The sequence below is a fragment of the Hydractinia symbiolongicarpus genome, chromosome 10 (assembly GCF_029227915.1).
Source record: "Hydractinia symbiolongicarpus strain clone_291-10 chromosome 10, HSymV2.1, whole genome shotgun sequence".
Classification (NCBI taxonomy): Eukaryota; Metazoa; Cnidaria; class Hydrozoa; order Anthoathecata; family Hydractiniidae; genus Hydractinia; species Hydractinia symbiolongicarpus.
Window position 1 is genome coordinate 16,621,327 of NC_079884.1, and position 14,327 is coordinate 16,635,653.

Here is a 14,327-nt window from a genome sequence, read left to right on the forward strand (position 1 = left end):
TTCAAGGAAAGAAATATAAATAGCGAGCTTGATGTCTAGAAAATACTTTTATCTGTAAATAAAAAAACAACAAAATACAACTTCTAAGTGTTAACTATGTCCTTTGATGTCCCGTTGTCACTTCTTTAAAAAATTTTCTGTCAAAGCAAAAACTGCTTGATTTGTTTGTAGCATCTGCATCGACATGTTGTTTTGCTGCTGTTGCTGCATCTAAAGCATAGCTTGTTGTTGTTCCATCATACCATTAAATTGAGCATCCTGATTCTCCAGACATTTTCTTTTTATTTCTTGTTGCTCCTTTCTTAAATCAATTTCCTGTTCTCTCAGATTGAATTCTTTTTCAGCCTTTTCTTTCAATTAACTTTCAATAGTTTCACTTCCAGTAGATCTAGTTCTCTTTGGTCTTTCTCCCTCTTCAAGATCTTGTTTCTTTTAGAGGTTTCAGCAAATGTTTCCATGCATGTCCTTCTCGCATCTTTGGCCTTACTCTTGTCACTTTCTGTTTTTCTCGTTTCAATATAGCTAAGTCTTCAAGCTTCTTTTCATACCCTAAAAATTCTGTTTAGTATTTTTTCCATCAAAATATCAAGCTCAGTTACATCAGTTTCGATGCCAGATGCTGTTTTTTCATCTGATACTTTTTTCTCATGCCTCTTCCGCATGGCAGTAAAATGCTCTCGAACAGCTCTTTGATTGACTGAGAAGGAAGAAACTAACTCGATACTGTTGAGGTAAAGATTTTGTTCGTTGTAAAAAAATATCATTGCGAAGCTCTTATTCAGCTCTAAAAAACTTTGTTTTTTTAACTCAAAACAACACGTGGTTCCAAAAATATAGCATATTTTGTGTCACAATAGCTGTTTTATTTCTATTTTATTTCTTATATTTTCATTATTTATTTTATTATTTTATTTCCTTTCCTGTTATATTTCCTCACTTTCTGCGTTAAAAAAGCAAAGTTTTGTAGCCAAAGATATAATTGTCGCACCAAACTTGTTTTCGTACAATTTCGACAAGATGGAGGGGAGAGTTCGACAAAAATATATACCGTTGCGACAGAAAATTTATTTCGAGAAAAAGCAAATCAAAGACCTTTGCTTTTACCTGCAAGAATCATGGTTACACCCACTTAAACGTTATGAATAATTAATAACTCATGGATATTTTATTTAAAATTAAAGGTAAAGTGTTTTCGCAGAACTTTGGGTCTAGTTATTGTTAAACAGACAACAGGATAACATAACATAACAGGATAAAAACGAAAAAATAAAGAAATAAATTAAGAAGGTATAGATGATAAACAATAATATATTTGTATAGATTATTAAAGTGTAAATGTTTCCTATGTTATATGTAGAGATGCAATTTTTTATTACAAGCTCGTGAGCTTGTATTAAAACGCAAATGTGTCCTACAAGAATGGAAATTTTTGCCTCTCTGAGCACCGACACGGGAGTAGTCGTGTGTTCGAATCTCATCTTGGTAACTATTTTTACTTTTTTTTTTCTTTTTACTAACTCGTAACTAACTATGTCCGAAATAATCAATTGCAACGTCACAGATTTAAATTTCGTACCTAAACTCTCTAAGTACTTGGAAGTCATCTAAATGACGTTTCAGGCCAAATTTGGTATTTGTTTTCGACAAAACTTGGCACAGTTAGACAAAACTTGGCAAAGTTAACAAAAAAAGTATGCCGAACATGGTAACATTAAAATTTTGATTTTTTGTCAATTTTTTGTCAGACTTGCAAGCATTGGGTACATAAGAAGTGCAGTAGTATTAGTGGAAGGTTAAGAGCTGGCATACAGTTTGTATGCAAGCGTTGCAAAGGTGAGATTATAGAGAATGAAGTATTTCCAGCTTTAATGATGTACAACAGTGGCTCGTTAGAGATAGTTGAGAACTTCTGTTACTTAGGTGATATGTTGGGCAGTGAAGGGGGTGTTGGAAGAAGTGTTACTTGCAGGATAGGTTCTGCTTGGAAAAAGTTTAGAGAGTTACTTCCTTTATTGACTAGCAGAGTCCTGTCAATTGAGGTAAAAGGTAGGTTGTATGAGGCCTGTGTAAGAAGTGTTATGTTGTACGGTAGTGAGACATGGGCAGTGAAGCTGGAAGATCTTGACCGTTTAGAAAGGAATGATATGAGGATGGTTAGGTGGATGTGTAATGCCAGTCTGAGAGACAGAAAGAGTTCAGATGAGCTAAGCAGCAGGCTAAGTCTCCGTAGAATTAAAGATGTTATCCAGATAAGAAGATTGAATTGGCTGGGGCACTTGGAAGGAATGGAGGAGGATAATTGGGTAAGAAAGTGTAGAGACTTGATAGTTCCTGGGGCAAAGCCCAGAGGTAGACCGAGAAAGACTTGGCAGGAGGTTATAAGGACAGACTTGATAGAGAGGAAGTTGAGTTTAGATCTAACACAGTCTAGATCAGATTGGAAGAGGGTCATTAATATACCCCGTCCAACCCATGCTAGCATGGAAAACGGACGTTAAGCCGAGAATGATGATGATGATGATGTCACCTAAATGTCATTTTAGGCCAAAATTGGTTCGAAAATTAAAATACTTTATTTTCGACAAAATTTGGCACAGTTAACAAAAAAAGTATGCTGAATATGATAGTGACATCAAAATTTTGATTTTTGTCACCTAAATGGAGTTTAAGCTCATAAACGTTTCAATCGCGCGACTTTCAACCATGAATGATAGGCTGTATTTTTTGTTAGCAGAAATTGTAAAATTGGGTTGCATTGTGGATGTTTCATAGTTGTGCATTTTCAATAACGAGATAGTTTATGCAGCGCCTGCATATTGTTTATTTTTTAAAAAGATAAGATTAGTGTTCACAAGCTTTATTTAACTAACTGGTAAAGTAAAGGTGTTTCCACCAAAGTTTTTAAAAGTGAATATAGGCAGAATTAAGGTCTCCCCAAATGCCTGGAAAGTAGTCTGCGAAAAATAAAATTTCCACAACAATACGTAAGAGAAAAACGAAGACGCTCCACCATATATAAATAATTACGAGAACGAAATTCTTTTTGTAGCGAAAAGAATTTCTCGTTTTCGCTTTCTTCTTTCTGTCAGTCAGTTTACCCCAGACTGACCCAACGAAAATTGAAATTTCGAGGAATTTTCCGTTCAAGAAGATCTCACAAAAAATAACTGCGTAGTCCACAAGAAATGTTATTGCCCATCTGAATAGCAAAATATGTCGTGTCTAACTTCGTAACAGAAATCACAATTTAATAGACAGCTTTTTGTAAACTTTATTCGCGAGGTTGTTTACGTATATCATACGTCTTGTTCGTTCTGCATAACACTCTTAATTATTATACAGATTAAATATATTTAAGGAATTTTAAACTTTGAGCACACAATTGAAAACACTAAAAGATAAAGAAGATTTTTCTTCTTTTTATCCCTCTTAACAATAAATATTTTTGATTCTTTTTTAAAAAATATCAGGAAATTATGCCAAAGAATCAAAATTAAAAAAAATATTTTTTTTTTAAAAAAAAGACCCTGAAGGGGGTTACCGTATCCTTAAGGTTCCTAATAACTTCTAACAAGTTCAATGAAACAAGCAGTTCAATATTTCATCAGTTCAGCAATATAATTCAGAATATTAGTATTTGAATGTTTTTGTATAGGTGTCCAAGCTTCTTTTCTTCCTCAAGATTTTTTGAAGAAAGCTGATCTGTCTGTTTCAATAGCGGCTAATCTGAAAAAGGAAGATAAAAAAAGAGGAACAAGAGTAATTATTATATACCTGTCAACAATTTTTTATATATAATAAATCTAAATGTTCCGTACAACCGTGCAATAACTGACGCGATATTCCACGCTTGTTTTGGTACTTTCAATTTACATTCTAGAATATTACGGAATTACAAACAAAACTCACAAACTGTTAAAAAAACCCTTGAAAATAGAAAGCAGCATGTTTCTTATGATATCATTATCATAAGAAACATTCAGAAGCTTTGAATATAATTTGTGGAGTACCACAGGGTTCAATTCTTGGACCACTTTTATTTATAATATATATCAACGATCTCTATAAAGCCTCATCAAAACTTTTTAACGTCATGTTTGCAGACGATACAAACTTATTTAAATCAGGTAAAAACGTTCAAGATCTTTTTGTAGAAATGAATCTTGAACTCCAAAAAATTTCATTATGGTTTAAAGCAAATAAGTTATCATTAAATGTTTCTAAAACTAAATACTCAATCTTTCATTCACAATATCAGAAGAAAAAAAATTCTTCTACCCTTCCAAAACTTCAAATTGATAATGCAGAGATTAAGAGAGACAAAGTTACAAAATTTTTAGGGATATATATTGATGAAAATTTAACATGGAAACATCATTTGATACAATATGTAGCAAAATTTCCAGGAGCATAGGTATTCTTTATAAATCAAGAAACTTATTGCCAAAGTATCTGCTTAAACAACTATACTTTTCCTTCGTCCATAGGCACTTATCATATGGTAATATAGCCTGTGCAAGTACCAATAAAACTAAGCTATTAAAACTTTACAGAAAACAAAAACATGCAATCCGAGTTATTACTTTTGAAGATCGTCTAACACCTTCTAAGCCACTGTTTGAAGAATTGAAAATCCCAACCCTAGCTAATGGAAATTAATATTTATCAAAACCCTTGTTTTATGTTTAAATGTAAAATAGGCCTATCTCCTCGTATATTTCATAACTTGTATACGGAAAGTTATCAGGAAAATACAATACAAGATCAAAACAACTCAAAGAACCAATAATAAAAACAAAGTATGAAGAATTTTGCATCAGCTGTCGTGCACCACACATATGGAACAAAATTACACCTCTAATTTTAGAAGGTACAGACATATATTCTTTAAACGTTTTTAAGAGTAAAGTTTAAGCAAATATCAAAACCTTACACGAAATTGATTCATATTTTTAAAAATATTTTGAAAAACATAATAAGAAAAAATATCTTATTCTACTAAATCGAAAGCTTCAATTTAGAGAATTAACCAGTTTTCTACATCGGTTCTCGGTGACAAGACTCACATGAAGTCTCCTTCGAGTTGCCCGAACTTTCTCTACACTTACACGAAACTATAGAAAACGACACGCGATTTATATAGTTGATTTAGATTAGTCAGCGTTTTATTTAGTATATTGATGTTATTCACGATTATTTTTTTATTCTGTTTTAAACTAGATGTAGTTAAAGTAGAAAATAAACTATCTTATCTTATCTTATCCGTAAAATGCAATGACTTCCGTAAACAAAAACGAAATCGAGATATCGTTACTCCCTTTCATGGGCCTTCTATTTGGCAAAAATGCAATAAAAATATTGACCTCTGTCGCGTATTGCCCTCACAAGCTCGAGCAATACTTCGACGTCGGTCAATATTCTCCGGTATTGCCCTCATAAGCAATTATTATAGGGTTGATTTACAACGAACGGCCCTGCAATATCTGCTTAAAATTTCATTCAACATATTTAAACAGAAGAACAGAGTCATACACAATCAAATTCGTCAACATGAATTGTTCACCTAAATTTTGAAAGAATCCCGTTGACTTAATCGTAGTAGACATTTATTCATAATTGTTTTTTCTCAAGCCCATTTTGTGAAAATCAAACGTGCATTAGCTACTTAGACTAGTCTGATGAATTTCAGCTATTCTTTCAATTTTAGGGGCTGGTCATATGGGAAATATTTTCCGGTTAGCGGGAAAATATTTCAGTATGATATCATTTTTACTTTCTGTTCATATGGCATGGGCGAGAAAACTTTCCTTGGGGGAGAAAATACCATGTGATAAGTTTCAATTGTTTATTGTAATAAAAATCTATTGTTTACTTTTGAAAATTATGCTGAATCGACATAAATTTATCTCGCCTACGGAGGAAACTTCTGTTCATATAAAAATGCATTTTCAAGAACTTGGTGCAAACAAATTTTTAACAATGTTTTTGTGATAACATTGCTCAGTGTGCCTGCCATTATGCTATTTGTCAAAATTATGTACAGGACATTTAGGATATCAGGCTTGATTTCGGGTGCCTATTTGCCGGAAAATGGTGCAAAATACTATAGAAGACTTTCGGGCGAGTTCGGTGTTTTGAAAGAACTTAAAATTTCTACTGAAAAACGAATTTGCTTGAAAGTCCCATGTTTTTCGCTACATTTTTAACAAGTTTGCATACAGTTTAAAGATGACCTGACTTGCCAATGTTTATAAAAGTTTAAAACCTTTGCAGTGCGGTGCGCAGGAATTTTTATAGGGACAAAATATAAATAACGGACCACAATAAACAAAGAAATCCGTCATGAAAAGGAATATATTTGCTTAAAATCAGTGATTTTTCTTAAATTTAATACCAGTTCCTTTTGGATATTATATTTCCAAAAAGTCTTTAAACTTTGCCCTATTTTACCCTACGTGGGTCCTGATTTTTAACCTACAAATAAGCGTGTGCATGCCCACTGTTCTTAAGGTTAAATCAAAACACCTACATAGACCCATACGTCACACGAAAAGTGGTCTTTGAGAAAAACAAAATGAATCTCACCTGATTAAATACACGACTAAAAAATAGTATTAAGCCCTTCTTCGTATCACTTTTTTTTTTACACTTGGATCTATCATAACCAACCGGTAAGATTGAAAAAATAAGCCTGACTGTGATTTAGCTACCGAGCGGTCTGGTCACACGAAGAATTCACCCCTATTTTTGATAGCGGTCGCTGAGAGGATCACACTATTAAAATGTGTGTTCAGATTAGTCAACAAGATATGTCAAGAATGAAATGAGCCATTTTCATTGGCTTTTGAAAAAATTAAAATTTTCGAAGGTCAAAGTTTTAGCCTAGATTCCATCAATTCAGCAGCATTCCCTATCTATATTCTGAGAAGATTTTAAAGATTCCGCCTCACCATTGGCGGGAATCAAATATAGGAATATACCTTCCACAAACTTCCTATTAGAAAATTCGTGCACATTCGTGATCTTTGAATTTCAAACCCGTGAAAATTACATGCATTTTAGTATTTAGAACGAATAAGGTTTTAGAGCATGTTTTTTACGATAAAATATATGTAATATCTTATCAACTTCAGGGTTCGTGTAGCCAACAATACAACCTTACATCAAACTGTAGATAACCTTTCGTTTCATGTCTGCTGGCTGTTCAATTTATGTCATGCGTGTACTGTGGTGGTATGGAATTGTACGAAGTTCGTTGTAAATTACTGTTTGATGTTAAATGCTAGTCGGTCCTGTATAGTGGATTTTTTTGTAGCGTTGGATTCTTCATCTTTAAAACGTACCATTTTATTGAGCAACAGAACTTCTTTTCTCACATCTTTTAGTAACTTGCGCAACTCTTCGTTATCTGATCGCGTCTCGGCCACGTGAACGCGTGAGAATAATTCGTTCACGTTATCAGACTTGGTTGTAATTTGCTAAAAAAAATTCATTAATCATAATCACATAGTAGTTATACTGGTAAAATATAAAAATGTATCTCCGTGCGTCGCTTCCCAAAATTGTAGTACTCGCGTGCTACGCGAAAAGATCTGCACAGTGGTATTTCTCTGAAGCAGACACTATTGGTGCAAGATTAAGAATCAAAATCCATTATACAGAGAAGCCTGCTTTATAGAGATTTGTCATAAATATTGTTTAGGCAGAATGTTGACCTAAAAAGGTTTTTTCAAGCTTTACTTTACAAGGACTGTAAATCAAGAAACGTATTTAGGCATGAAGCTTTGTTCGTAAAAAGTCGTTGGCCCGTTGAAAACCAACGTAAAAATTCACCCGTTACAGCAAAGTCCATAAAACCATATCGCATTTGTTATATGAAGATATACATCGTTAGCATGACCCGGTTTTGGCCGACAGAAGATCACGAATATTATTATAGAGACAAAAAATGACTATGAAAGGTTTACAAAGAATTAAACTGTTTTGTTGATGCCGAAAAATCTGTCGAATGAAAACAGATAAAAAAAATACTTGATAATGTAAATAAAAAAGTTGTAAATTGTTTTAAATATATATTCTATACATTCTATTTTTATAATGTCCGCTTTATAGGAAGCGTTAAGAATGAGATTTTTCATTTGGTGCGAAAAAAAATTATCTTACTTATTGAGTGGCCGCTTTATGACTGTCCGTTCTATAGAGACTTATTCGTTCCAAGCACCACTATCCATCCTATAAAGCTGTTCGCATTAGACGATATCCGCCTTAGTGGGATTCCACTGTATTCAAATTAAACCGAGGGGGAAAGCCACATTTGACTTGTACAAAAATAAATCATACTGTATAAAATTATATAAAAATCAACCTCGTCCCCAGGGGTTCTTGCCTTTTTGACATCGAGGCCGGCAGCAAAGAAACCCCTGATACAGGCTGGTGAGTTCTGTAATGTGATTGGTTTACATCCGATATATTCACGCCTCATAATGTATGCAACCGTTTGTTATATAGATGGCAGATTTGTCACAAAAACATTGAAACGTGAGAGGATTCCTGACAATGACAAATGTTAAAAAAGATGACCAAAAAAATAGTGAGTCGAGCAATAGATTTTTTTTACTGTTGACATTTTGACGTTCTTTTCAGAGCTTTGTAAAAAACCTCTGGCAGTTTAGTAGTATTTTAATATCGATCTCTTGAAATCCAGCCCAGAAAAATCGCTATATCTATCGAGTTTGGATCAATTCGATTTAACACAAATTATAAAAAGTGCGACAAGAACAACCGAAATATCTAGCACACTCATAGACCATATTTCAGTAGATAATGTTGACATTGTTTCCAAGTCAGGTGTTCTACCTTGTTCCGCAGTTAGTGATCACGATGGAACCTTCGCATTGCTTAATATCAAAGTACCGAGATATGAACCGAGGTTGAAATTAATCAGATCAGAAAAAACGTTCGACCTACCAGCTTACATATCTGATGTTGCAAGCCTTCCATTCAGCATAATCTATGGAGTTGACGATTCCTCCCTGAAACTCGAGTTATTCAATAAATTGATTCTATCGTGTATTGACAGTCATGCTCCATTGAGGAAGATGAAACTTACAAGACCTCATGCTCCGTGGATGAACAATACTGAGCTGAAGTCACTGATGCATAAACGTGATACTTTACGCCTACAAGCACATGAAACTAAGGACCCAACAATCTGGAAGGAATTTAGAGAACTGAGAAATCTTTCCAAAAAGAAAATCCGCCATTCAAAAATGTCATATTATCGAAAATCATTATCATCTTCAAACTCTAAAGACGTCTGGAAAATCATACACAGTATTTTACATCCGCCGCCTAAAAGGAACACGATGAAACCGGATTCACTGAACTCGTTTTTTGCCGCTACCGCATCGCGTACTGTTGGTAAGGATCCAATATCACCGACAGAAACAAAAGCATTCATAGACACTCTACCAAATGACAACGAGAGTAAATTTACACTCCGTTGTGTTACATATAGCGAAGTTATGAAAGAATTGCGCAATCTTAAAAATGACTGCTCTACTGGTCCCGACGCAATCCCTGTTCGTTTTTTGAATCCAGTTGCCGAGTTTATTTGCTCCGCATTAACACATATTCTTAACGAATTCATACACATCAATGAATTTCCACGTATTTGGAAATCTGCAAGAATCGTGCCTGTAAATAAAGTGCCGAATGCTGTCGAAATTTCAGATTTTCGACCGATATCAATACTGTCCTCTTTATCCAAAGTATACGAAAAGATTGTGTTGAAACAACTTATAGAATTCATCGAATCAAACAACATCTACAAGGATACTGTTAATGGATTTCGTAAAGGTTGTAGCACAAGTACAGCACTTATGAAATTGAAAGACGATATCAAAAAAGCTATGAAAGCCAATGAAGTCACATTAATGGTCTTGATAGACTTCTCGAAAGCTTTTGATACTATCTGTCACAACAAACTTATCAAGAAAATGGCTTCACAAGGTTTTCTGCAGATTTCCTTACTTGGACACTTTCTTATCTTTCGGATAGACAACAATTTGTGCAAATTGATACCAATAATTCACATCAATTACCATCATTATTCGGAGTACCGCAAGGTTCAATCCTTGGCCCCGTATTATTCAATTTATACGTCAACGATTTACAGGACGCTTTTGATGCTTCCACTATTCAATACGCAGATGATACAACGATTTATAGATCATGTAAACCAGCAAATATTGTGAATACAGAAATTTCCATTAACGATACACTAAATGAGCTTGACAAATGGGCCGAAGAAAATTCTCTTGCGGCTAATGCGGCTATTTTGTTTTCTCTTTCAGTCCATATTTCGCAGCTACTGCCAATTTCTCTTTGCGATGTGTTTCCCTTTGGCTTGCGCTAACTCCCCCATGAATATTTTTTTTGTCATTTAATACTTAATATATATATATATATATATTTAAAATTTTATTGTTGATAACATTTGAATTTATTTTATATTATTTTTAACGGGTTGAAGAGCCATTGTAATATATGGATACCCTGAAATACATTTTACTTACTTACTTACTAACTTACTTACTTACTAGTAGGGTAAGAAAAGACATAAAGCTACCTTGCTAACATGTACATTATAGGCAGGAGTAATAAGCATTATTAATAAAAATACATATTATTGATTCATTTTTCCAGAATCCAGTACTCTTCTAAAAGTGTAGTTCTAGTCGAGGCAACTAAATCAACATCAAATTTTAAAATTTTGTTTGCTGTTATGTATAGCTTGCAGAAACATCACACTTGTGCAAAATTTCACACAAGTCACATTTAAGCTAGCTGGAAAAATGTCACGTTTCAAAACAAAATTTGGGTCTGAAAACACCACAAAAAGGATTTACAACTGAAATGGAATTATTCAAAAGACATAATTTGTTAAAGATGTTGAAAAAGTACGAACCAAAAAAAATTTATGTAGCTAGCTATACAATATACATTTCGAACTAAAATTTTTGGCGGAAAACATTTGGACACAATTTTTTATTTCAGCGAGAAAATTTTCGGACAAGATTTATAAAGTCAAAAAATGTATGGGGAAGTCTTTTGAACGAATTTTAACCAAATTTCAAAAATAATGATTACGGAAAATGACACAAAAAGAGGGCTAGAAGCATTTATAGTGTACATATATTTAATCAAGATCTAAAAAAGGGTCTTCAGGATCCAACTTTATAGATAGAGCCTCAGGAAAATGTCAAAATAACGAAAATAATAAGTTTAAAGACTGCAGTTTTTATTGATTTTTTGATTACCCTATATATAATTTCTATGCACTTGTCTTTTTTTTAAAAAATTAGAAAAACCAAAAATTCTTAGACGAAAAAAATTTCGGCAGACACAAATTTCAAACGGAAAAATTTTCGGGCAAAAAAAATCCGAAAGTTTTTCCGTCCAAAAATTACCAAATGTATGACACAATTAGGTGATAAGCAAGTAGATTAATCCCTAACCGCTTGGGTCAGACATTAGATTGCTAGGGCCTTTCTTAATCACAAGTTTCTTAGCTGATTGTTTTTAATACCTATATTTATTTTACCAACATAGTTCTGGAAATGTGAACCAGAACTTGACCCTTCGTGTCGTGTTCATCAGTACTCAGGTAAGTTATTCCGCGACCCCCATTTTTAAGTTTACTGCACGGCAAGCGTTCCTGCGGCTTGCCGCATTTCCAAGCCTGACGGTGGCTTTAATTTTAGTCGTCCGACATTTTGTTTGATGAGTTGGCACTTGTGTTTATTCTAGTTAGATCTCCCTGTTCGGAATGGAAGGAAGGGCATTTTCAAGAAACAAAGAAAGGGTATGCTTAGCTGGTATATCATTATTTTTTACATGTAATGAACCCATTCTTATTCTCACTCACACCTAAAGCTAGCTAGCTAGCTTAAAACTGCCAATTTAGATGGAATAGACCATTTCGGAGATTATGCGCCATTATGGATTTGCGGAACTCGGTGGTGCAAGTTGAACTTTGGACTCACGTTTTATTCAGCCTTTCTTTTGCCTCTGCTTTTATGTTTGTGATGCTAATTTTATGAGTATTATATTATGATACTATATATACTATATGAGTATATGAGTATTAATATTTTGAGAAATACTTTTATTATGCACTTATTTGTACTTTTAATTTCTTTTTGTACAATAAAGGCAACTTAATATATCCTAAAAACCTTTAAACTAGCTAGCTAGCTAGAGGTCTCCCAAAAATGCTTTTAGGACACTATACTGTAGTTAGCTATAAGGCTGTAATTAGTAATTAATGCTTGGTTAAAGGTAATTTCATTTTATATTTAAATATTTAAAATTGTGTAGCTGCTTTGTGCATTATAAAGATATTGGCATTGGATTTTAAACTTGGATTATACTTACTTTAGAGAGAAATTTTTGATTTTGGAAATACCTTACTGGATTTGGATTGGGACTTGAACTTTGTTTTTGGATTTGTAAAGAAATGTTTAGGTTGTAATATTTGTGAAGATCTAGAGAGTTATAATCCATTCTCAAAATACTTGTCAAAACTCTACAATGTTATCTATTCCTAAAGTGAAACTTAAGCTCGCAAAATAATGTGTCTTCTTCTCTATAATGGGTGTAGAAGACTTCAATACACTGCCCATAGAGATATGGTGAATTCAGTCACAGATTCTAGGAATAGAGCAATTAGTCATTTTAATTGCAAATAATTTTTATTATTTTGATATTTTTATAATTTTGTTTTTCAGTGATAATTACACTAATCTTTATATTTATCCCTTGATTCGTCTACTTAAACACTCCTATCTTTGAGTCTTTCAAGAGTGGTATTAGAAAGAATACCTGCTATTGCCCTATATGTATTATTTATATATACATATATGCCTTTATCGGTTTCGTTATCAGGACTGTGAAGCTTGTTTGAATTATTGGCATAATAAGTTCCATTGCAGAAAAAGCTCTGGCGATTAACTCATCTATTACTCAGCCCACAAGAAAGTCATTCAGCCGCCTCGTGCTAAGTTCTAAAAAATCCTCATACGTTGTAAGAAGCATAATTCGATCGTTAAAATATGTTTAAAGTTGATTAAATATCCACTTTAGCGTCAAATAATAATAAAACACACTCAGTATCCCTACGTCCTACACGTGTATTTAATTACTATTTCTAATTCATTAATAGGTCAAAGCTAAATAAATGTTGTCTGGTGTTATCCCCTGTTACTTAGATAAAAACATTGCGAAGACCTAAACACCCTAAGAGTGTATACAAATGTCGTTTCTTTTTGTGTGTTTTAAGAGAGTTTTCTACTACGGCATATAGGGTTCAAAGTTCAACTTGCACCACCGAGCTTTGAAAATCCATAATGGCGCATAATCGCCGAAATGGTCTATAATAATAGAACTTAGATTGCATATAGCTAGCTAGCTAGCATAAAATTAACTACTTTGCTGGGATAAAACCACCCACCCATAAAAATAGCTTTTTTAGCTATACCATAAAATCAGTTATATATACATAGCTAGCTATCATAGAAAAATTCTTATGTACAGATATTTCAAGATATTTCAATATAGCTAGCTAGGCCACATATTTACTACAAAGTGAGTGAGATAATTCTACTCTGTATCACATGGCTTGTTCTAGCTACAATTTTCCACAAAATTTGTTGAACCAACAAGTTCAGCATAGTCAGCAAAATAACATAGCTATAGCTACATATTCTGCAGATAGTACTTTCTGTCCTCACTCCTGATGGTATAATCGATTACGCTGCTCAGCCACAAAGGGCATATTTTAACGTTGTATGACGTGGAAGGAGGGGGATTGGAGAGCCATATTTTTGTGGACGATTGTAACTATTATTGTAGGCACGTCACAAAAGACCTGGGGTAGTAGACATTGCTATGTTGTAGTTCAGGTAATCGACTTTCTTAATGCTGTCAGTAGCATGCACCAGCTCATGTCAAGTTACAGAAACAGAAATTATTTCTATATCAAATAACCTTTTTGTTACATCAACATCTACATTTTCTGTAACACAGGCTTTTTAAATTCTGACAAGCGGTTCTGATGCAATGGTCGACATGTATTGAAAATCTTCAAATAAATAATATATATATATATATATATATATATATATATATATATATATATATATATATATATATATATATATATATATATATATATATATATATATATATATATATATATATATATATATATATATATATATATATATATATATATATATATATATATATATATATATATATATATA

At 33.1% G+C, this 14,327-nt stretch overlaps 1 protein-coding gene across 4 annotated transcripts in view; it reads right to left on the reverse strand.

Annotated features, from left to right (window-relative positions):
• LOC130662664 (repetitive organellar protein-like) overlaps positions 1-14,327 on the reverse strand; it is a 28,441-nt gene that overhangs the window by 3,215 nt on the left and 10,899 nt on the right. Inside the window, exons 2-3 of one of the 4 annotated variants that reach the window (XR_008989069.1) lie at positions 7,163-7,478; positions 3,159-3,726 (exon numbers count right to left, since the gene is read on the reverse strand). The exons of 1 other annotated variant lie outside the window; for it this stretch is intronic. Coding sequence is in view for 2 of the 3 variants with exons in the window: in XM_057461567.1 (XP_057317550.1) it covers positions 3,712-3,726; positions 7,344-7,478 (150 nt within the window). In the remaining variant the exon portion in view is untranslated. Of the gene's footprint in view, positions 1-3,158; positions 3,727-7,162; positions 7,479-14,327 lie in introns of those variants that run through there. 2 more of the 4 variants (XM_057461567.1, XM_057461565.1) reach the window with 2 other exon arrangements.